This window comes from Centruroides sculpturatus, unplaced genomic scaffold (assembly GCF_000671375.1).
Source record: "Centruroides sculpturatus isolate CEXI.00-Female unplaced genomic scaffold, Cexi_2.0 scaffold123, whole genome shotgun sequence".
Taxonomy (NCBI): Eukaryota; Metazoa; Arthropoda; class Arachnida; order Scorpiones; family Buthidae; genus Centruroides; species Centruroides sculpturatus.
In genome coordinates this window covers 478,461-504,986 of record NW_019384538.1, presented here as the reverse complement: position 1 = coordinate 504,986, position 26,526 = coordinate 478,461, and the positions used below count along the sequence as shown (strand labels likewise).

The 26,526-nt window shown below is 28.3% G+C and overlaps 1 protein-coding gene across 8 annotated transcripts in view; it reads right to left on the bottom strand.

Annotated features, from left to right (window-relative positions):
- Nucleotides 1-5,736: 5,736 nt before the first annotated feature.
- LOC111623307 overlaps nucleotides 5,737-26,526 on the bottom strand; it is a 38,944-nt gene continuing 18,154 nt past the window's right edge. For 5 of the 8 annotated variants that reach the window (XM_023365833.1, XM_023365834.1, XM_023365831.1 and 2 more), the window contains 3 exons: nucleotides 8,319-9,728; nucleotides 7,286-7,375; nucleotides 5,737-7,157 (listed from right to left, as the gene is read on the bottom strand). In XM_023365833.1, coding sequence (XP_023221601.1) covers nucleotides 6,813-7,157; nucleotides 7,286-7,375; nucleotides 8,319-9,725 — 1,842 coding nt within the window. In that variant the 5' untranslated portion in view covers nucleotides 9,726-9,728 and the 3' untranslated portion in view covers nucleotides 5,737-6,812. Of the gene's footprint in view, nucleotides 7,158-7,285; nucleotides 7,376-7,952; nucleotides 8,017-8,318; nucleotides 9,729-18,454; nucleotides 19,191-26,526 lie in introns of those variants that run through there. The other 3 variants (XM_023365836.1, XM_023365837.1, XR_002756420.1) reach the window with 3 other exon arrangements.

Below are 26,526 nucleotides of genomic sequence, written 5' to 3'. Positions count from 1 at the left end.
TCCACATCTAGAAATAATAAAATCGAATGTACTTTGTCACCGAAAATGCCTAATTTTATTTTCTTGATATTGCGTGTCTCGAAATTTGAACAGTAAATTTGAAGAGCTTTACTCTCACTCCAAATCAAAATCAACAATAATCCCGTTAGACGTTTATTGGCCAGGGACTAGTTGGGTCCCGAACCATCACGTGAATTCTAAATTAGTTTCGAAATTTATTTATCGGCTAACTTCGTCGACATCGGATCCGTAATAAAACTCGCCATATTGTATTAATAAATACTACTATTGAGGATTTTATGCTCTGTCTTGAATATTTAAACTTTCAATAAAAAAAAAAAAAAACCGTTCTAGAATTTATGATATAAATATTCCCGCTAAACCCCATAAAATTGTTTAAATCTATAATTTCGAAGCGTAGGATAGGCATTTCATTTATTATATAGTTTTTTTTTTATATATAAATCAAAAAATCGATAGTTTTTATGTATAAAATAATGTTTTTTCCGCGTATTATCACGAAGATAAATAGGTGGAGGGATGAATATGCCAAAAAAATCGGCGACCTACTTCGGGACACCTCGACCTTGAAAACTTAATGGAAAACACACAGACAACTTCCGCCCAACCCTCTCGAAGAAAGTCTAGTTACGACGTGACGTAAATTCGATCCTTGCCATCGACATTCTCGGAAATTTCTAGTGAAAGGAAAACTTTAAAAAAAGGGGGGTTTTCGGACGAATAAATGTCTCGAATAAACCAGTTTGCCATGTCTAAATTTTATATAAATCGCGTAGATGATACGTCGTAAATACAAAATTTAACGTTGTTGTGTAAAACGATCCGAGCCGAAAAAACTTTCCAGCTGTTGAAAACAAGTCGTAAATATATAATTAATGTCCGAGTCGGGTCAGCTTGTTGCTATTCCGAACCGAGTGACGTCAAAGCTAGCTAATCCCCCCAAAAAAAGATCAGCAGAAAACTTATAGAATTTTATCTGTATAGACTTTAAACTGAAACTGCATCCTTGACGATTGATACGCGGCGATAAAAAGTCATCAAATTAAAATACCGAAATTGATTAATTACGACAAATAAAATTCTCAAAAACTCGACTTTTATCGGCCGATAAAAATAAATACAGATAAACAGATCTAGTCACGTGTGAAAAGTAACATTTATTATCGAAATAACCCCCCCGATTAATAAATACTTAGGTCTATTTTAAAGAAAAGGGCAAAAGTCCTTTTAACACTCGACATAATCTACACATGCTCTCTGCCTATCAGTAACAGAAAACAGTTGAATTTGATTCAAAATAACACTTTAAGTGAGACTATAAAAATAAAAGCCAACTTTTGAAAAGGGTGGTCGATTTTGTTTTGGATTTTATGGCTCTACTACCGCCGGTATTGTTTAAGACGAATATTTTAGTACGAAAACATGGCCAAATAACTATTATCTACAGAGAGGAACTTTTACGTACATTCACCCATCTATAGTTTTAAATTACACGTGTAAATTTGTATATTGTGACGTTAAAAGGGTGCTACGAATTGTATGCTTAGTATAGGCGCGAGATAAACTATCCTAACCGGCAGTGTAACGTATGTACTGTACTTTGTGTGTACGTAGGAAAGGTTAAGAATAAAATATTAGCTGTCGTCTATTTTTAAAAAAATCGCAGCTCGAAAATTAAATCGAATATCCCATTTATCTGGATTGTTGTCACTCGAACCTGTTCAAAATTCTCATCTTGAAGGTGACTCTAGATTTTGAGTCACATTGATAAAATTTTGAAATTTCTTAACGGTTATTTTCCTCTACAGTAAAAAACAAATACGTTGATTAATTTTAGCTAAAAATAAAACAATATTTTTGTAAACAAGACGTTATTTATTTTTTTTTCAAATTCGCGATTGTTAACGTCTAAACTAAGCAGCAATTTTATTCTGGGCATTCTGTTTGGAGAGCGAGAACCTACGATCATTAATGGTTTGTGCGCGTCATAAATAGGAATTTGGCAAGGAGAAATGTTTTGTCGAGACGACCCTGAACGAGACATACAGGCTGCTAGGACGGCATTAAAAGTACGATTTCGACACGATAACATCTGTGCAGAAATTCGCATCATAACTTCGACTGGGAAATCTTAGTAAAGTCACTATTTTGATACTCCATCTCGTGACGTCAATGCCGAAAAATCACGTAATACCGCAGAATCGATACTTTATCGACACGTAACACGAGAAATTACTCTCGTAGTTAATAATTAGGTAAAGAGGTCAACCGTCTTCTAGACTTTATCGATATAGTTTATGCGGTGTCTCGTTAATCGATACGATAAAAATACACCAAACGAAAACACCTGTAAATTTATATTTTACGTCAAATTTTCTATTGTTTCAGTAGTATTTTTACCGCATTGAGATCGCCGATTAGTTTTTTTAAAATAACTGCAATTGAGTAACGTAGATCGAATCGTTTGCGTCACAACTCCATTTAAAAATAGACGCATCTCGCTCGATTGTAATTTATCATTCATAAAAGATCAAACATAACAATAAAAATTCCACATAAACCATTAGCCAATCTATTATTATCGCAAGTTCGCCGAACTCTACTCTCGATCATCATCCGCCAATTATGAGCGAACAGCAGTATTATTTCGTAAAATTTATATTTGGAAACTGCGAAGGTGTTGCCAGTTCAGACTTTCTAGTCGATATAGCAGGATTTCGAATCGTCATGTCGATCACGTGAAGGAAAGATTGATCAACGTATACCGTACAAAGGCAATACGTTTCTTTTATCACGAAAGTGAATAAATGTCGTAATGTGTTTACAAAATTATTCTCAACAGAAATCGAGTTGGCTCTCTGCCACCTTTAAGCAGAGGTGAATCGTCAAGAACAGTTAGTTCAAATTCGTATTTTAAATTAAGAAAATCGATCGGTCTCGATGAATTGACTTCCGAGATTGATCCCAATCAATTATATGCCTCTTACTTTCATTCTCGTAATAAAATTTAGCCGTTTAATTATTTGTTCGTTCTCATTTAGAATTGTTAAAATATATGAATAACTTATTAACAAATTTGCATTGCAATAAAAACCAAGTTAAAGATTAAAGCCAAAAATATACGTACGTACGTACTGTACACACCAGCCATATAAAGATCTACACCGGTTGCGAGCAACCCGCGGGCCTCGGGCCGCACGAGGTCCTCCGGGACTTTGTCAACGTAATTTCCCATTTTTTTTCCTCGTGCCATTATGCAAAATTAATTAAGCTGATTAATGACGAAGAACACTCAAACTAAACTTGATTGGTAAAAAGATCAGAATAATATACGCTAACTAACAATATATAGTTTATTTTATTAGCGAGTGTACTTGAGGTCGAATACGTTGATACTCAGCAAGCTTAAAAACCCGCAACTCTACAAAAAAAATGTACGTGGCCCACCGAAATTTGTGTACACTTAAATAGTAATTAAGCAGCTTAATATATAATAAATACCTTTATTCCGAAATATCTGTGATTAAGTAATTTAAATGTTTATGGTGTTTGAATTGTTCATTTCTGATATAAACTAACGTAACACTTACACGCGTGTTAAAAATGATTGTATTGATTGTTAATAATTTAACTGGATAACTTTGTTTTGCACACCTCTAAATATATATTTTCTACCTTAACCGCCTAGAATTCTTAATCTACCTGGCTTAGTAATTACAACACTAATTAATTTAACAGATTAAACTCTCCCTCACCACTGTCTAAATATAAATTTATAAAAATCCATGCCCAAAAATGAATCATTTAAGAATTTCGAGATGGAGTTTTAATACGAGCATTAAAGTTAGAAATAATAATTGTTTATGTGTAATAAAAGTGCAAAATCTTATCATACATTTCTACTGACACGATAATTGGAAACTTTTTACATTAGAAGGAGCAAAGGTATAGATTAGATATAAATTCATTCTCTCCCCAAAAATTAAATAGAACTGGCTTGGATTATATTATTTAAATAAAACTGGTAACATTCGAGAGAGAGATTCCTTTTTCCCATATGAAATTATCGAAAAAAAGTAAGATTACATTAGATGCACCCATGCGTTTTAAGTTATAAAAAAATAAAGATCACATCAACTTTCTTAACGGTCGAGGCTAGGGAATCCATATAGATTCTGTCGGAAGTTCCACTTCCGGTACGCACACGTGGCTGGCTGTGAGATAGCCTCATCAGCTGACTGGCTTCTTCCACCATACAGGAAGAAATGTTCTACTTTCCTACTTTAGCTTTCCTAACTAACATATAACAAAAATCTTTTCTTTTTACGATTCTGCATGTAAAATTTTTAAAATGCACACATAATAAATAATTGAGGCATTTATAATCTAAAATACCTGGAAGAACACAATAACCTATTAAATTTTTTTTAATATTCTAGTTCCCATTCATTTTTCTAGTTATTGCTCTTTTATGCAAGGAACAGTTGCCAAACTTCCTGCTGAAATATAAATCATAAGAACCACACCTTTTGATATTTGATGAAGTTTATTTAATTATAGAGTAGAGAGTGCACCTGCATTTTGAAGGTTGCTATACAAGTAACACAACAAGGCCAAGGGCCAATATTAAATATCCCTGATATTTATTTTGCATAGTATATAATAAAAACTACTTTTAAATGCTAAGACATTTAGTAGTGTAGTTTAATGATCTATTTAGAAGTTATATATATAAAAATAGGAATGTCAACTTTATATATATGTCAAATTAACATTAATCTTTGCTAGTTTTTACAGTTCAAAATTAAATTTTTATAAATTCATTTGTCAGATTAAAATTTTGCATAAATTAACCCAAAATTAATTATGCCAATAAAGAGGTGTTGACTTAAAGTTATAATTTTTTTTCCTCCTGTAACTATGTAATTAAATTCTTAAGGACAAACTTCTTTTTTTCCATGTTAATTATCAATTTTGTATCAGCATTTAAATTTTTCTTAGTAATAAAGATTAACTGAATAAATAATCCTTCAGCTTTAAAACAAGATAAATTATTATGCAAGCCTTTATCTCTAATATGTGGTTAAAACATCTGACTTTAAAGCAAAAATGTTCTGTAATTTGTTGAATTATATAAGATTATAATCTTTTTAAACATTTTAAAAATGTTTGAATTATTAATTATATAATTAATAATTTAAACAGAATATTGTTTAAAAATTCCTTAAAAATAATAAATTATGAACTATAAATTTATAGTTTTTTTGCTAACAATCTAAATGCTAACTTCAAGCAAAGTAGCATTTTGAAATATATTTTTGAAGATTTATTCTTAAGTAAAGATAAATTTATTATATGAGTAGAAGTATAAAACTAGAAACACTATCAATAGGTTTAGAAATTATCATCATATAAAAATATACTTTGTTTCTCTAAAAGTGATAAGATTGATTCTCAAAGAATATTTGTTCTTTTTTCAAACTTTTTAGGTTAATTTATAGCCATAATAAAAGGAGTTGTTTAATTTTTTTAAAATCAATTTTAAAGTGTAAACAACATCTAACAATTTATATTTTGAATTATTTTGTATTCAGAAATTTGATCCACAAGACAACCTTGCAATTTGACATGTGTCTTGATGAACTATTGGATTTAAGAACGTAATGGTAACAGAATCGGCACCAGATGTATAAATCATTATGATGATTGAACTTCTTATGGCAGATAGCTTTTTAATTTGAGAGATTAATTCTTTTCTTATTTACAAATAAGATCTTTATACATAGCAAATACATGTTATCAGACAAGTTGTTAAATATAAAATCTTTTTCCTCCTATTCAAGTATCAAATAAATCATCTCGAGTGTTGGTTAAATTAACATTGATCTGAACTTGATTTACAAAGAACCACAAAATTATCAACATTTTTTATTTGACAATTTACTTTCTACATAAGACTGATTGTCAAGCTATTGGAAAAATGAACAGCTGCAAAATGATTTTATTTTTTTAAACAAATATGAGAAAAGGATAATAGCAAAATTTTCTAGTGAAAAATCTTAAGACTACAAAACTATCACAGAATTAGGAAAAGATTATAGCAAAATTTCTATAGAGAAACCTTGACCTATTTGGAGAATCTCATTAAGCTTTGCTTAATTACATTTTTCACCATAAATGCACACACACAATACATAAAAGTCAATTGAAGACATCACTTTAGAAATAAAACATGTAATTTACAAAAAACATGATGAAGGATCTAATTAGTGAAAATGACAAATTGGAAGCATTACCATTTTTGTCCATGATAATATACATCTATGTAATGATGATATCAATGTTTGAGGCAATAAGGCATGGATGATTTGTCGGTAATCTGCTATAATCCTGAGCATAGTTTCTCCATTACTTCTCATAATGCATTGGCAGGAACAAATTATTTATTTTCATTATTTCTTATTTATAAACATAATCTTGCCTGTAGTCTGCAACACATTACTCTCAAAACAACATCGTCTCTAAAAACAGAGACAAATTATCAGCTTAAGAGTTGTAAAAACAACAAAATGCCAATTTCGGCAGTGATTGAAATATTTTGTACTCAGAAATTCGATCTGCAAAATAACCTTGCATTTTGACGTGTGACTCGTCGGACGCTCGGACCGACAAGTGTAATTGTAACAGAACAAAATGCCATTATGACTAAAGTTAACTTCATAAAGAATGCCAAAGGCATATGAAAGTTCCTGAGGTTATGTTGCATGATAAGAGAATTGCTACTTGAAAACCTATACTGCCACAGGAGCACTATCCTTTTTATCATATTCATCGATGTACCATTGCTGATTCAAGTAGATGAATTTTGCTAACAATTTGTAGATAGTGTTGCGTGCTTTCACTTCAACGTACATGGCTACAAAAAATGCCAGAAAGAAGAGCACGCCACAGACGAGGGTGACAATCTCCGACTGTGTTAGCTCCGTACGATCGGGATCCACTCGAGTGCCCTTATCTTGCTTGAAACACATAATAGTAATAGTTGCACATGTCACCATTACTATCACTGAGATAAAAAATAATAGATGCAATATCTTGTCCCTTCTGGAACAGTGCGGAAACTGCCAATGACGCACCTGTGGAAAAAATATTGAATGATTTTCTAATTTTTTTTTTTTTTATTAAATTCATAAACAGAATTGGACTGCATAGCTTCTGATTACTTTTTAAATAAATTTCAATATTTAAATGCTAATCACCATACCTTAAACTTTTTATGCCATTGATACTGATATTGACAAAGTTCACAACTCGGTGGTTTTCGAGATTTTTTGCTAGATATCTCAAGCCATCTCTACAGAAATAAAGGGTATAAAATTGTAAATAAAGAGAAAATTAAATAGACAAAACAGTAATTAGTAAACTAAAAGGTTCTAAAAAAATCAGATTGAAATTAAGCAGCTGAAACAGAATTCTATTTATCTACAAGTATTGAATTAAATTTTAAAATAAACAATAAATTTTACTACTAAGTAATTAGTAGTTTATAATTTTTATATCCAAAATCCTTAGATAATCAGAATTCTGTTGCATTACTAATCACAGCAGTAAATTAGTTTATTATTTTACTAATATAAAATAAATTTTGATATTTGAATTCAAAAGATTTAAAAAGTTTTAAAATATTGTCTCCAAATAAAATTAAAAAATATACCTGTCTCAAATTTTCACTATGAAATGCAGATTAGGATAAAACAAAACTTTAAAATCTACAAACCATATTTCTTTAGAGAAAAAGTTAAAATATGGATATAAAAATTGTGGCAACTGAATTTTATATAGTCTAAATTTCCATTTGATGAAGTGAACTCAAAAGATAAGTTCACATTCTGTGAACACATTATTGTATGCTATAATGTGTTTATTATTACCTCTTTCACACTGTTAACCCCTGATGCCCGATGTGCTTCCTTGAAATATGGCCACTGGATGAATCTGTGCCATGTAAACAGAAAATGGGGTTACTGAGAGGAAATGAAAACAGCTGGGAGTTGACAGTGTGTGAATGAATGACTAGTCAACAGCCCCTATTGTATATTAGGTTACTTATATTTTTGTTTTAATTTGAGGATCATGTACTTTTTAACTGATATTCCAATTGATTTATAAAAATTCAAAATACATTTTAACATTAAAATTACATTTATTCATTCATTCAAACTAAATTTAACATGATCCTCATTATTAATAAATTGACATAAAAATACAACTAGTTATTAATATATTAAATAACTTACCATAAGACATCCACAATGTATATATTGCATGGTCCCTGCGCAACGGCATGGAGAAATTAACTGGTCACCATCTTTAGCAGACATATGACAAATCTTGCATATAGGTCCATCTCCTAAACTACTAGCTAAACTTAGCTGAGCTGCAGAAGGACATCCAGGAAGTGTTCTGTTAACTATGGGAAGTGATAAACCAATAGGTGGAGGCATACATGACTTTTCTCCTGGCATGACACTGTTATAATTATCAGAAGTAGCTTGGACTGATTCCTGTTCAATACTTTCTTCTGTATCACTTGATGATTCACTCTCAAAAATAGCAAAACTAATTGTTGGTGTTAGACTGAAACTACGACTCCTGAATTCTTCTTCTTCGTATTCTTTAGCATTTTCACTTACTCCATGAATACTGCTAGGTCTCTGGATTTGAGATGGTCCAGCTACAGAAGAATCATTTGCAAAATTTTCTGCTGGAAAAGAATAATTATCATTTGTTGATTTTTCTAATGATGATTCTTCAATATTTTCCATTGGTCTAACACTAATATTTTGAGCTAAAGATCTACTTTTATTCAAGCCTGAATTTGAGATTCTCACTTTTGTGGGCTTTGTACTACTATCCAGACTATGGCACTTATGCCTAGAGAAAAGCCATTTCTTTTCTGATCTTGTGCTGCAGTCACAACCATGAATAGATGATAATTCAATTTCTTCTGGATTTTCTTCAGTTAGTTCAATGAAATCCCTTTCAACTACTGCACAACCACCTCCCTTCAAATTACGGAAAGACCTAGGTAGCAATGAATTTGGAATATTATATTGGCTATATGGAGTAAATTCCATTTTGTATTTATCATTCTGACCAGAACAAGAAGGATAAGGATAATTACTGCACGAATGACCAAAGTCAATGTAACTGTTTGATGTACCATCACAAATACAAACAGCAGGAAGATCACAAGACTTTTCTAATAATGGAGAATTCCAATCATTTCCAAGCATGGGTGACTTTTCAGAAATGTGATCTTCATCAGATTCATTCTCTCTTCTTATTGCATTCCATTTAAATGTTGATGAATTATTGGGCTTCATAGATGATGCAGAATTAAGTGTCATTTGTTGAACACCACATAAATCTCTTCCAACAGAATTCTCTGCACTCTGAACTCCCATATTTGGTGAAATATCTAACAGAAGAAGTCTTGTTTCTGATGATTCTTGCAGAGATGATGGTATCAATTGTAGAGGATGTAAAGGAGTGCTTTCTTGTTGGTTGTTGGATGTGGAAGATGTTTCATCATCAAGCTGGTCATTATCACATGCTGCAACATTATTATTTGATGCAATATTTTCTGTTTGGTTGGCAGTAGCTGATGGGCGACTCATGCCGCCAGATTTGTGTTTACACATACTCTAAAAAAACAGAAAATGTAAATTATTAATGTTTTACTTTTTATTATAATATATAGATTATTTTTATTAATTTCATAAAATTTCATAAAATTAATATCTATTGCCATTTCTTTATTAAAAACAATGTTAGGATTCTTCAAGTTTTTTAAATAACTGCAATGCTTTCAGTTTAATACATAATCTATATTAAAGTCTAAACATTCTAGATTTAAATCTCGCTTAGGACATCCGGCAAACCAGAAGTAATGTCTTAACACAAACACTGTTGCCAGATATCTAGTGAGAGGAAAAAATTGAAACCTTTTTGCATTATACACTATTTATGTTAGTGCTAAAGTTTAAATAAGAATCAATGCTAAACATGAAAAGTTTGTAAAATAAAATTTTAATTTAAAATCTTCATGTTTCATAATATCTGTATTTAAGAATTATATTTGCAGTAAAAAAAAGACTACAAACAAAACAATTTAAACACACTAAGTAATAAAATATTAGAAAAACAAGAACTCTTGAATTAGTTTGAAATTGTTCAAGTTCATTTATATTATGAATTGCATGAAATTTTACTACAGAAAAAAAAATTAGAAATGTGAATTTGTAAATATATATTTTGGAAAAGTTGAAAATTCAAAAAGATTTAATCCTTTTGAATTTTCATATTTTGCATTTGGATCATCCAAACAAATAGAAATATGCATATTGAAAATTTTGATGTAGATATGCAATTAATTCAAAAAGAAAAAATTTTAACTCTAAGAATATAAAAGGTTATTTCAAATTGCATTTGCAAATGTTTTCAGAATAATGTCTGAAGACAATACAAAGCTTCTGAAATATTTGAGAGTAAAATTTGACACTGTAAATGTAAATGAAAATTCATTAAAGTAAAATAAATCATTAGGATTTAGTAACTGTTATACTACTTACATCAAATAAAAAAAATAAAATAAAATAAAAATGCAATAGACCTTTTGCATTTTGATTTGGAAGAAGCTACTGAACTATAATCTTATATTCTAATTTGTTTACAATGATTATCATCATCAGACTTTTCAGTATTTAGATCTCATATTTTGCAGATTACATTCAACACATTTTATTTGATGTTTTTTGATAGGGCCTCTATGTCCTGGTCAGAAGCAAAGACCACTAAGGCAGTTGTAATCGGGCATTTTTTGAATTGATACTGATGTTCTTTGATCCTGGTATGCAAAGATCTACAGGTGGCATCATTTTATTCAAAGGGATAATCTATCCTGTTATCGCATAAAGGCTTTACCAGCCTTTGCCTCTGACTAGGACATAGATGTGACCCATAAAAAAAAAATGGCATCGAATACATCTGTACCAACTCCTCCTAATCTAAAATACAGTAATACCCCGAACTTACGTGATAGGTGGGACCGAGCGATAACCGCGTAAGTCAAATTCGCGTAAGTCGGGGTATAATTTTGCATATAAATACATACAAATAACACAAAATAAATTGTAGCTATATGTCGAACACGTCCGAACATGTAAGCCGAACAATAGTGTGGGGGGAAATGAGTAATTAAGAGTTGCGTGGCGCTTAAACAAAAGACAAATCGACGAGATTTGAAAATCGCGTAACTCGGGGTATTACTGTATCTGAAAATATTCTAAATCTATGAAGTAATTTGTAAAGAAACTGAATTCAACATGTTTCTCTAACTGAATAATTTTAGATATTGATTACATTAATAAAAATAAGAATATAATTTTAAAAAGTAGAAAAATGTTTTGTGCTGACTTATCTCACATTAATGTTTTAAAACAAAATTTCATTCTGTAAACTGAATGTGCATTCTAATTACAGAATATATATGAAATATTTGAAAAATTTGCATATACATGTACTATCAACATATCTTCATTCTCAGACTAAAGTTTACTGAAGTATCATTTCTATAATAAAATAATTTTGAATAGATTATAGATTATGGGGCAAATAATGTTACATGAAAATAAACACACAAACCTGCCACTTTTGTAAGAATTTGTATGTTCAAACAGTTCAAAATATCCAACTTTTATTGTTTTAGAATGACATTTCAAATCATATTTTATAGCTAATTGTAAGACAATGATGTAATTACTTTTTTTACTCATTTGAGTAAAAAAAGGGGTTGAATTAATTAAAATTAGTGTTTGATATAATTTAACTTTGATGACCTAGATTTTATAACAACTTATAAAATTATAGTTAAAATGAAACCATTATCTTTATTACAGATGTAAACCTAAATATATATGGCTTATAATTTAGATATTAACTATTATCTCCCTTTAAATTATGACATCTTAACACACTAATTTAGAAAATAATTAAATACATTATTTCTCTCTCTTAAACAAGTTTATTATATTTCAATTTATAAAAAAAAAACTGCTAATAAAGTAATTTTTTTACTGGAGATACTAAATTGAGAGAGATTTAGAGAAGCATATTATGGTCATTGGAGGGCTAAATCAATTGATAGAATGATAGAATAAGCATATTATTAAGACAAGATTTTCATTAGACTTTAGACTTTTTAACAATCTAATTAATAACCTTATATTTTAACTTGTTGATAAATTTTTTTCAGTAATATTAAATATAGGCCCTACTTTTTTCAAATATTTTGCATTATAGCTACAAACTTATTTTTTTAGGAAGAAAATTTTATTCATTGTATATGAAATATTTTGATATTGGTAATTTCAATAAATTAAAACTTACACAAAATTTAAGTTTTAAATAGATCCTAACTTCACAATTTACAAAGGAATTTTTACTTTGGCAATCAACTTAATAAATCAATTTAAAGGCAAAGGTCTATTTTGTGCTAACCAGAAAGATAAACTATTCAAAATAAAAGTTTTAACTGATTAAAATTTTATACTTATTAAAGCATTAAATTCAGCTCATTCATATTTATAATCAAATTATCATTTCTTCAAATATAATTACAAAAATAATTTTTTATTGAATTGGGAACAAATCAGATAGAACTCATTTTTGAATTATGTACTTGATAATGTTGAAGAATTTATTATGGAGATTTTGGAATATTTTTAAATAAGAGAGACAGATAAGACTAACTTATGGTTGAATTTCGTCTACTTCTTGGGATAATTCTTTAAAAAAACCATACCAGAGGTATGCATTAATTATGCTGAGTTTCAATCTATTACCACAACAGAATCATAGCATATTTGTACATTATTGCTTTTGCTCTCCTCCTGCTTTATGTCTGATTTTTTAATTTGAACTTAAATTTACCTTTTTCTTTTGTTACTTTAAATTTTTAGTAAATACAAAGTTTGACTTCATTTAATTTTAACTATAAATGCCAAGATCAAAATTTTCTATAGAATATGATTCAATAAATATTGCTATTATGTATATATGCAAGTGCCATTCAGATTACATGATCCGTTTATCATAATAAACAATATGAAACAAAACATTTGCATTTAGAAAACTGGATAATCTAAGATAAGTGATAATAATTAACATCCAGTTTTATCAAAATAAACAATTACTAAATTTATAAAATTTTCAGCCCACAATACAGGAATGCTGATAAACTAAATAAAAAAAAATATTAAAAATTATATAAAATTTTAATTAGTAATGCTAATTTTAAATTCTATAAATATTAATTCTCTCTAACATTTCTGGAATAAAGATTATATTAAATAAAGGTTAAATATATTTTATTCTACCTTGTTTAATAAAGTATTTTCTATACTCATTCATCATTATGAATAAAAATATGTATGTATAGGCTCCGACAGAGCCATTTTAAACATTTTTAAAGAATGAGAAAAATATATGTCCAGTGGATTATGATTTATGTAATGTATAAAATTTAAGCTATAAAATATATTAAATAGTCAATTACCTTTCCTTCTCTATTTATATTTTTAAAATGAAAAGATGTTTGTCTGACTAATTATGACAATTAGACTAATAAAAGTCAGTAATTAATAGTAATAAGCATCTTATGTAAAAATTTAATTGTATAAGTTAAATGAAGGCTATCACATGTAGCTATGCCTACAGAAAAGTACTGATTAAGATCATCAATTAAAATTATTTTATTATGTATATGTTTGGATTTATTACTACTACATTAACTAATTTATTAGAATTTGAATCAAACATATCCCATTGTTTCTTTAGTAGTAAAATGATAATGATCGATGCAAGGAAGCATTACATAATATGTTACTTTAAACTTACGCAGAATATATATGAAATATTTGAAAAATTTGCATATNGAGTGTTCCAACGATTTGGAGAAATTAAATTCTTCTCAAATATTTATAAAATAAACTTAAGTAAATAATAGTATTTCATTTTTAACCTTATTGTTTCAAAATTAAAGAAAAGTCAGTTTTGTATTTTACATTATTTCAAAACAAATTTATAAAGCAAAACAAAAGTGAAAACATTTCTTTGCTGAAAAGTTGTCTAAATTTATAAATTTTATATAAATATTTTTTTTCTGAGCTTTAAGTATAATATTTAATGTACAGTACATGCCTGTGGTATCTGACAGATGAGTTTGTTTTTAGCTTTATTGCCTACTTAAAAATGAATATTAAAATTCTGTATGTTTTATAACAAAAATAAAAAGTTTATAATTTCAATTATTTTCAAACTGGTTAGAAATAGGGAAGAAAAAAAAATATACTATATAAAAATTAATTACTGGTAAATACTGGAAGAATATATATTTACCAGTAATTAATTTTTTGCTAAAACTCTAAGAGATCATCTTAATTCAACAATGATCGTATAAATCTTATTGAATGTGTAAATATGATTATTATAAAAGTAATATTTTGATCACTACTATAAATAATAAATTAATTTCTAATAACTACAGTTGACTTCATTTTATTTTGATTAAATGTCAAGATCAACATTTTTCTAAGTTATGATTTAATAAATATTGCTCATATGTGTGCATTTATCATTCAGATTATATGATCAATTTATGATAACAAACAAATATTTATTTTGTACTATGTTAAACATCATATTGCTTCTTGAAGTGTTCAACATTTCTTAGGATGATATCTTTTAGGCAATGCACTTCTAAATGTAGAAGGCTACTGGAAGCTATTAAACAAAGTATTTTTGTTTCTACAATTAGTTTGGAAACTTCATATGTATCCTTACTTACGTATCAAATATAAGTCTAATACTATATACATACATATTACTCAAAAAATTCCTTCTTAACTTACAATTTTTTAAAGTTTGTTTTATGTCTAATATCATATTTCATTCATTAACATAAAATAAATGAGAATCCAAATTTATGCTTTGGATATTTGTTTGTTTAATTATACTTAAATAAAAAATTTTGTAAAAAGTTTACTGTAAATTATATTTGTTACTATATATATATATGGATTTTTTTTAAACAACACATTCTCCTCAGAATGTTTCATATAAAGGCAAAATTTAGATATACCACTTTACAATAATTGAAGTCAGTAAATAACAATATCAGTTTTTCATTTTCAAGTAAAAAGTTGATGTCTTTTATTAAGAATTTATGCCTTAAATATTTTTAATAATAATTTGAGTAGATAATTAATATTTATTAATAATATACAGTGGTACCTCAGGTTACGAACGCCCCAGCATACGAAATTTTCAGGATACGACATGAAATTTGAACATATTTTTGCTCCACGATACGAACAAAAACTCACCATACGACGTTACATTAGTTCGCATTTTTCATTTGTTTTTCTTACTACAGTTATTTTTTTAAATGTATTACTTGGCTTTAATTTGAGTATATTTTTCGCGTTGGAACGAATTATTTGGTTTTACATGTAGTCGTATGGGAAAAGATGATCCACCTTACGACATTTTCATGATACGATCTCAGTTTCGGAACGGATTAATTTCGTATCCTGAGGTACCACTGTAATTATATATTGTTATGCTAATATCCTAAAGAAATACAAACTTAATTAAAACTATCTTACTTGGAACAACAATTTTATATAAAAATTAAAAATCAATTATTAAAGTAGAAGTAAACTGACTACAAATATGAATCCAAACATAAAATATATGATAAGAGAACTTTACGATATTGCCTTCCTCCCCTTTTTGATAAAACAAATCCTTCATATTTTATAGCAATTTATTTTTAATGATAATAAAACATTTGAAATAGTAATTATCATGGATTAGAAAATTTCAAAACAATTAACAATTTTTAAATTTCCTCTTAAAAATAAGTTTATTTTTATTTAATAAAGATTTTGTTTTTTAAAGTAGTTCAGTATTATTATAAAATTTGGATAAACTATACAGATGATGAAGCAAGCACATGACTGTGAATGCCATCTACTGGTTGGGCAGAAAATTACTCTTGAAACTAGTCTTATAATAAAACAGATCTATTATAGCTTATTTTAACTATAGAATTTCAAATACAGTTATTGATTTAACATTACCTTTACATATTCATATTAATTGATACATATTAGTGAACAGATATGATTCAATAAGATTATAAAGAATGGCTTCTTATCTACTTTTGAAAAGTTTAAAGTAATTTCATTTAAATGAAAAACATTAATAAACTTCTAATAAGAAAATCAATATATATATTTGATTTTTATCAGTACTCAAATTATTCAATCTCAAAATATTGAAAAAATATTTGCTATATTCTAGTAAGTAAAAATATCCAAATTTTAGTAGTTTTATTTTATAAAGAGTGGAAAAATTACAAGAGGCCAGGGATGGCTAATGATCTGGAACAGAAAGATCCAAAGTTCAATGTAGTACCAGTTATCAATATTTTACTGTAAGTCGTATTTGAAAACAAAACATTTTCATCTTAAATTCGACATCTTTCATTTTTGAACTTAGATAAAAATTTAAATTTACTTTATTATACAAACCAATTGATAATACTTTTATATCTTTAGTTTTCTCTATTATTTGCCATTTCAAAAGATTATTCAATTTCTTAATGAATTTTAAAACAATCATTCTACTGTGTTCTGCCATATACAATAACTTATTAAGAATTAAAACTGAGTAAATTCATCTTGAGCCCAATTCTCTAAGATTAATTAATATCCAAAATAATTTTTGAATTAAATATTTTCAACAAATGCTAGATAAAGCATTTAATAATTTCACTTAATTTTAAATAAATGTTCTTACAATTAATAAAATTGTCAAAATTTCTATTTTTATTTCAAAATGCTTTAAAAAGATTTTAAACTGTTTTCCTTCTACTTAATANAAAACTTCTAACCGTTGAATACAGCTGTGTTCCAAATTTTTAAATATTTAAACGATGTACCATACGATATAAAATCGTTACGTTTACAGCATAAAAATGATTATTTTAAAATAAAGCTATACATAAATTATTATTATCGCGTTGTAAAAATTAGCACAATGTAAACGAATTGTTTTCTTTTACAAGGCATGATTTTTTTTGACCGACACGACTTACGCTTGTTGGAGGCTATTGAGATTTATATAGAAACCATGAAGGGAAACTGCATTAACTCTGATTATATTCCGATTCCACAAATGTGGAAGTATTATTTACATTGCCACAAAGCACAACTATAATTGTATGTGTAGTTATTTTTTCATCTTTCTGCTTTATAAAAGAAAACAATTCATTTATATTGTGCTAATTTTTACAACGCGATAATAATAATTTATGTATAGCTTTATTTTAAAATAATCATTTTTATGCTGTAAACGTAACGATTTTATATCGTATNGTAATAGGTAACTAACTAAAATTAACAGAGGACAAGTATTCTCATTCTAATCATGGTAACTTAGACTAATCTGACAACACAAACTGTGTTGAATATAAAAAAGAATATTTGTAGAAGGTATCAACAGCTTCACATTCGTTATATTGTTAAAATTTAGCAATTTTATTTAACCTAAATTTCCATTTAGGTTAAACAAATTTTATTATTATTATTATTATTATTATTATAAAGCATACAGAATTAAATTTAATCATCATCTATATAATGATAAATCTAACAGCATTTCAATATACTGTAAATGAATTAATTGTTAAACTATTATCGAATTTAATCAATCATATTCTTAAAAAAATATATTATAATAAGATGATATAAAATAATATAGCTGAATACATTTTTTATAAAATGAATCATTATAAAGTTACTATTATAGAATTTAAATCACAAAAAGAATTTTTATCTAATTATTATAAATATGTTATATATATATTTAAGTATGGGATTAAAAACAAAAGTTACTATGACTACAAATTAAAGCAGTATTTAGAAATAGAAACAATAATTCAAAATATTTCTTTATCAGATAATGTAGATATTATCTCAATTATTTCATTGCATAAACACACAAAGGAACAAAGAAAAAAATTTTTTTTGGTTAACTTAAAAAAATCAATCATTTGAAACCATAAATGTATTTAATTTATTAACCGTATTCTCATTAAAAGTAGTAACAGTTTATTCAGTAATTCAATGTCAAAACAAGCCTCACTGTTGCTATGAAGAAGAGCAAAAAATTACACAGCCTTGATGACTCAACTAATCAACTTTAGATTTTATTAATAGTTAAAAAGGTAGAATACGAACGATTTCGAAGACGAGAAAAAAAAATTAAAATTTAGAAAAACTAAATGAATAGAAAACGAACTTACTGTTCCATAGGCAGCACTTAAAACAGCATTAACGCGAGGAGGAGGGGGAGTGCAATCAGCTGGTGCACAATCCCCTGCTCTCGCCGAAACATACTAAAAACGGGCCTCGAATTCTGTGTCACCTTAACAAAATAGCACTAAGGTATTTATTACGTGGTTTAAAATATAATTAACTCGATCATACCGTGTCCAGCCGTCCGACACAGATAATGCCCTTCGCTTCCTCGCTGTCATCTGTTCAACTCGCCAGCGGTTATAGCAATGGAGCTGCATATACCGCTCCACCTCCAGTGATGAATACCGTCCAAGCACCCTGACAACAAGCCGAAGTAGGGAGTGGCAAGAAGCAGCCGTCCAATCAGAGTTGATCTGCACTCTGATGGGCCAGCACGGTCGGTGGTCCCCTTTCTATCCCCGTTCTGTAACCTAGCGGGGACACGGAGGCATGGCAACCTACCAAACACGCATTAGTAAGCACTGTGTGATAGAGCGCGCACACACACACACACGTATATACAAACTGTTAAGGTTTTTGTTCATTGCTCTCCGAAATGAAATGATCGATCATTGAACAAATTGGCCTCGTTCTCGACTACAAAATCTCACACTAAAAAATTTTTTTTTTCTGTCCAAGCGGTTAATTCAGCCACGTTACAAACGGAAAGATCGGGCGATAATTCTAAACCAATTGCTCTGTGGCCACTTTTATAGATAAAAGCATAAAACATTGTTCAATTCGTGCCAGTACGAACGTTTTCCTGATAGTTGTTTTCTCGGCTTACCTGCCACGTTTACAGTTCACTATGCAGTAAAGTCCGCATTATTTATCTAAATTTATGAACAATTTGATATCCGTACGTTTGATTAATTATATTTTTAAATGCTTTACCGAAGAAGAGCTTAGTGCAATTAAATAAAGATAGGGATTTTTCCACACTCACCTGTCTGATATATATAGCGAAAAACGTTTCGACATTTCCAGTTCATAACCGATAGAGTATCTAGCCAATGACCTCGTATAAAGCGCAGCGGCCTGATACATAGATTGAAATGGAAAGAACGGAGTAAAAAATCTGTGCGAGTCAACTGCAGCTGTTATTAAATACTGCACAAATTCCTAGTCTAGGCTAGTATAGTCTAAACGGCAGCTTAAAAACATAGGATATTTAAATAAAAGGAATATGTCAACAGATAGATCTGTTTATATCTGTCCTTCGTTTCTGATGCGATAGAAACGAAATCGAATTAGGTCAGTGTCTATATGCCGCATAATTCTTACATTTCGTTTAAAGTTTTAACAGTTACAGTAATACCTAACATCATTCGTACGAATATATAATTTACATACGTTGGTAAAATCTTACTTTAAGCTTTTATTAAATAATTTAGCTGAAAGGGGAGAGATGATTTATTTTTGAGGTCAATGTTGATGGTGCTTTTAGTTAAATATACTATATATTATACCCACGGCCTTCTACTCTTTATTTCTTTCTGATTTACATGAACAAAATAAAGATATCCTTGAATAGCTTTATTTTGCACTACAAAATTGTTTGTTCTACCTTTATAAATTTAACATATTCAAGGCTACATGACAGCCATATGATTTACTGCTTCTTTGCATATTTAGAGGTTATCACATTCAAAAATGCACATCAGTTCATTTACACTGTAAATAATATTTTTTTAAATCAATTTACACACATTATTTCTAATTATTAGTAAAAAAAACACTGTTGATTTATTAAAGCATTTAATTTTTATAATTAATATAAATTCATTTTATGAAGTGTTACTTAATAAAAATATCATATATTCAGACAGCTTTATTATCTATCAATAATTGTTTGTAAATAAAAACTGTAAATATTGAGATAGTCTGGCAGAATTAAAATTTGATTATATTACATAAAATATTTTTCTTAAGGATTTATATGCAGTTGATAATATATATTCAGTTAAAAATGTTATATGGATTTTGATCTATGATCTATGCTTATTTGGAAAGTGTATCATCATCATCATCATGTTTTTTTTTTTATTAAATAGTAATTTTTATATTCTTACATTCATGTTTTGGTAAATAAAAAAAATGTATTTGTAAATTTTTATTTCTAGAAAAAAACTCTACATAACCAAATTTTTCAATGAATTACTACTGTTTTATACAATTACCATTGCATTACTAAGTTACTAATTGTAAATTTCTAAATTACAAATTGCTATTATAATAAACATGGCTGCTAAGAGCTTGTGTGGGACCTGGGACAGAGCAGATCTTTTTTGCCTCTTAGGAGACCTCTTTAGTCCCCTTTCTTTTGAATAAATGAAATATATGAAATGTTTCTTTGTAAATACAAAGCAGTCTTAGATTTTACTTTCTGTTAGTGATTCTTACTTCTATAAAATTAATGTTATTTTTACTAAGTTTTATCCAGGCCTAAATAAAAATTCCCAGTTTCCCTTTCTCAAAAGTGCTGATTATAAAATATGTTTTAAAATAGCTATAAATCAGAAAAATCTCATTTCATTTGATAATATTTTCTTATTTTTACATATAAAATATTGATATATTTATGACCAAATTTTTAAACAATTCAAATGTACAATTCAAAATATAAACCTATATTTTATAGTATTAATGTCAAACCTAACTATAGATTAATGTGGCATAATTCCAGATTCCATTATAATTAGTTAAATAAATAATCTTTGTTGTTATTTTTTTAAACTAATATTAGAGAGAAAGTTTTATATTTTATCATTATTTCTATTTGAATAAGCATAGAATGTAACTAAGATATGTATACATTGTTAAGCAATGTACTGTACACTTCACTGTAAAAACTGGTGTGTTTTAACCAGGGCCGTGCCGTACTATGATGCAGAGATGTGGCCGCATCAGGCGGCACTGTGAGGGGGCGGCAAAAAAACATTTAAGGGGTAGAATTTCAAAGACTTGCATCATACTTAGAAAATCTACTGCACAGCCCTGGTAAGATACACCAAATAATAAGAATTATAGCCTATATAAGACTAATAATTTATATAAGGGGTGGCAAAAAAAAACATATAAGGGGCGGCATTTCCAAGACTTGCATCATACTTAGAAAATCTACCGCACGGCCCTGGTTTTAACAGTAATATTTTAGAATTTACATATACAATATTTAACATTCAATAAGAAATTAAGCTGAAAGTCTGATTTATCTTTATAAAGCAAAATCTATAGTTAACCAACTTTTTATTTTGATGTCTAAAATCAAAATATATTTCATATAAAGTTGACTTTTAACATTTTCTCATTAAACTTATAGAATAGAATCCACTTATTATAATAACTTTGAAACTGGCCTATACTGATAAAAATAACTGAACGATAATATAAGTGGCATAATTAAATAAGATAAAAATTAGTAAAAATTAATAATTGTATTGATTCTGACATTAAAAGAACATGTTAAAAATTAAACATTGTCTAACTTGAAGATTTATTAATTTTACTAATGTTGTTATAATTATCATCATCGACTTGTGTTTTGGGACATGCTAACTCATAACTTTATTCTGAGATCACTGATAATATCTATGATTATAATAAATGTAGTCTACTACAGTTTTAATTTATGACATAAGAAAATGAATATATTTTTATATTGATCATATTTTCTATTATAAAATATAGGCATTGCTCTATCAACCTCATAATTCCATTCCTGAAAATTGCATGTTCTGTACAAAAACACTTACTGGAAACCTTTTTCCATTTAAAATAATGGAAAGCAGATTATAATGACTTAATTGCTTTGAAGTTTTGGGTTGACAATATTTACTAAAGCATGGCTAAAACATATTAAAATGTCTATATGTAAGCAACAAACTTTCATGGTAGCATATAAAATGCTCAAAACATCTTATTTGATTAACAAACAATTAATATAGCTGTTAACAAATAGTTTTTTGTATGCAGTGACATATACTGTCTTTGCACTTTGTACCATAAGCTTATTTGTTCACACTAAGACTGTGGAGTTATGTAAAAATCTACTAACTCTGACTTACCGTCCAACTCCCAACACTAATCATGGGCGGACTTGTTACCAAAATAGGCCCAGGAATTTTGATGTCACCAAGTGATCTCAGAATAAAAGATTCAATAAATAGAGTTCTAATAAAGATAGAAACGTTTTTATTTCAAAGCTAAAAGACTCCTCTATGTTCTAAGTAATGACACAGTCAATATATAAGTATGTATTTGATAATTTTTACTTTCCAGGCTGTTTTGCCAGGAAAGTAAAAGTTATGGAAAAATATTTCCCTCTGTTATATATAACAGAGGGAAAGTGTAGCAGTCAGTCAAAAAATGACCCCTTCCAAATTTTTACATTTTGGGCTCAGGATACCTTAAAATGTCGAGATATGCAAAAGATTCAGCTTTTTTTTCTCTGTATTTATGGATGTTAGACTGTTTGTGGGGGGCACAATTTTGTTTACCCTGTTTGAAGCCTAGTAACTTCTGTGGTTTTTAAATCGAAGTCAGACTGTTTAACACAGAAGTTAGTAAGCTTCAAAGTGGTTAAAGTAAATCATGTCCCCATGCACATATCAGGCAAGAACATCTTAATGGGTTTTACTGTACTATTATAAAATGACAAAATGCTTAATTTTGAGGGTAGAGATGAGTTTTATAAAAAATTGTAAATGCTAATAATAAGTATGAGTAAAATAGTCATTAAGTCCATCCACACTGGAGATATGACACACGACTCCTTCTATGTCTCCATCCTGTCTACCTTTAATTAAGAATCAAAATTTAATAGCATTAATGTGCCAAATTTCATTTCTTAAACTTTACTCACTCTGAAATATTGTTTAATATCTCAGAACAGAGAACAGAAAAATTAAACAAATTAGACACCAACACACACACATGAACTTTTGACATTTTTTGGGTTCAGGAGGTCTCCAAACGTGTAGATATGCAAAAAAGCTTGGAGGGTCAAATTTGACACAATTCCAATACTTTTCTGTTTTACATAAAAGACTTATATACATAACAAGTTGGGAAGTAAAAAGGAGTCAGAGTTGGCGAATTTTTGATGACTCTGACTATGACTCCAAAGCCCTGGTTCACACTCAAAGGACTTTTCAAAATGTCTATATGTAATTCTGACATTCTGCTAATTATATTTGGAATGAAAGTCAAAATTTTCCCATTTATCATTTTGTTAAAAATGTTATATTTGTGACCCAAAAACTCAATACAAGTTTTTCCTATGTAAACACTGACTGAAAAATGTATTGAGATATATGTACAATCTACAGATGATGTGAGTATTAAAAAGTAACAGACATTCTACCAAGAAAACATTAACTAAAAAGACTTTCTGCAGGGTATGCTGTTTGTATATTATTAATTGATATATATAATAAATATTGGCTATTTTCTTCATACATTGATTTTTATTTAATGCCTGCTATTCCACTCAGTTAAGGGTCAACTTAGTCTCTTTTTTCATTGAACTTAGAATAGCTGAGATGACACTATTCAGTATGTTCCTTCTCATTACTAACCTTAGAACTGATAGACTGATAAGCTCTTGCTACTCTTTATACAGTGGAACCTTGCTTAACGAGCATCTCTCATAACGAGTAATTCGCATAATGAGTAAAACAAATTGTAAAAAATCAACTCACTTAACGAGTGATGTTTCACATAATGAATGACAAGAGGAGAAGTTCCAATTGTGTCCATGCTATATCAGTCTGTGTTAAGCACTTGTTCTGCTGGCATCTTAGTGTTGCTTGTGATTACACATTTTTCCAAACTTCTGTTCAGACATATTATGTATAAACATCAACAACCATAGCCTATTATATAATAAACATACCAAACGATATGCCAAATTCTTGGGCTATGTAAAGGCTATAATTAAATATTAGAAATTAAATAATTTGACTAGAGGTAGGCAGTTATGGCACCATCTCACATTAAATTTAATGACCAATTCCAAATTAAATTTAGATTTTTTTTGTTTTCTGCAAATCGAATTCGCATTCCAGGTTGGTTCATTCCACACTAGAAGAAATGATGATGATGATGATGATTCAGCTCCTTAACAATGTATGTATGTATGTTGTATAATTTTCTTTCAATATATGTTATACATAAAATATTTGAGTATTTTTTTTTTGGCATGGAATGCATCATCGTATTTTACATTAATTTATATGGTAAAAATTGTTTCATATTATGAGTAAGATTTTGGAACGAATTATGCTCGTTAAGCGAGGTTCCACTGCATATTTTTAGATATGGTAATAAAATCTTTTCTAAATTTTATCTATACAGTACTAGAAATTTGAGGCTTATTAAAATCATGCTAGAATGATTATTGATAATAATAGAATAAATAAAACAGTTTTTATATAATATTTTTTTGAAAAATATTTGTTCAAATAATAATAATAATAAAAATAAAACAGAATTTTACTTGTAAAATTCTGTTTTATTTTTAAATCATATTACAATAAAAAATTTTTTAAGTTGAAAATTTATTTCATAATTAAATATAATAAATATTGTGAGTTAATTAGTCTTAGGCAAGAAAAGATAACCATATTAGTTCTGGGAGATTTTATTTTAATTCTAAATCTAAAAACAAAAAAATACAATACAGTACATTAAGAATTATGCATATTATATATAATAAATTAAACTTGTATAATATGTATTTTATAAAGGATATTAATATATTTTATACAATAAACACAACAATTAACACCTAAATGCTAATTCCAGCACTGAATGAACAAAAAATTTTAATGCTTGAACATTTTCGGCCGTCTTTTAGAAGCCCTCCTCAGGATGAAACACACAAAAGAACAGTTCTATCATTTGAAAACTTCTAACCGTTGAATACAGCTGTGTTCCAAATTTTTAAATATTTAAACGATGTACCATACGATATAAAATCGTTACGTTTACAGCATAAAAATGATTATTTTAAAATAAAGCTATACATAAATTATTATTATCGCGTTGTAAAAATTAGCACAATGTAAACGAATTGTTTTCTTTTACAAGGCATGATTTTTTTTGACCGACACGACTTACGCTTGTTGGAGGCTATTGAGATTTATATAGAAACCATGAAGGGAAACTGCATTAACTCTGATTATATTCCGATTCCACAAATGTGGAAGTATTATTTACATTGCCACAAAGCACAACTATAATTGTATGTGTAGTTATTTTTTCATCTTTCTGCTTTATAAAAGAAAACAATTCATTTATATTGTGCTAATTTTTACAACGCGATAATAATAATTTATGTATAGCTTTATTTTAAAATAATTATTTTTATGTTGTAAACGTAACAATTTTATATCGTACGGTACATCGTTTAAATATTTAAAAATTTGGAACACAGCTGTATTCGACGGTTAGAAGTTTTCAAATGATAGAACTGTTCTTTTGTGTGTTTCATCCTGAGGACAGCCTCTAAAAGACGGCCAAAAACGTTCAAGCATTAAAATTTTTTGTTCATTCAATGCTGGAATTAGCATTTAGGTGTTAATTGTTGTGTTTAGTATATAGTTCCAGTTTACTTGTGCTAGTTTTTTGTCTGATTTTATACAATAGCATTTGGGTGCAATTTTCAAATTGCAGACTTAAAAATTCTCACTGTCATATGTCTGTCTATTCTTCTTTAATCTTGAGAACAGTGTTAGATAGATGAAAATTGAAAACTGTATATAGAAAGTTTAGATGCTGGAGGACTTTATTAATTTTTAAATTAAAATATGGTTAAAAATTGGAGCTCAACATTGTGATGACACCCACAATAAATACAATTTTTAATAGATTATTTTTATTTTTTTATTTTTTTTTTTAATAAAACATAAAATTCATCTGGATACGAGTCCAAGTTTACTTGCCATGTCTAATCACCAGGAACAACTATTTCCATTGCAGAGACAACCTTTCTTTAGAGGCTATGCCTCTGCACGAATATGTAAAACAGTTTAAAATGTCCACAGGTGACAATCCCAACACAATTAAAAATATA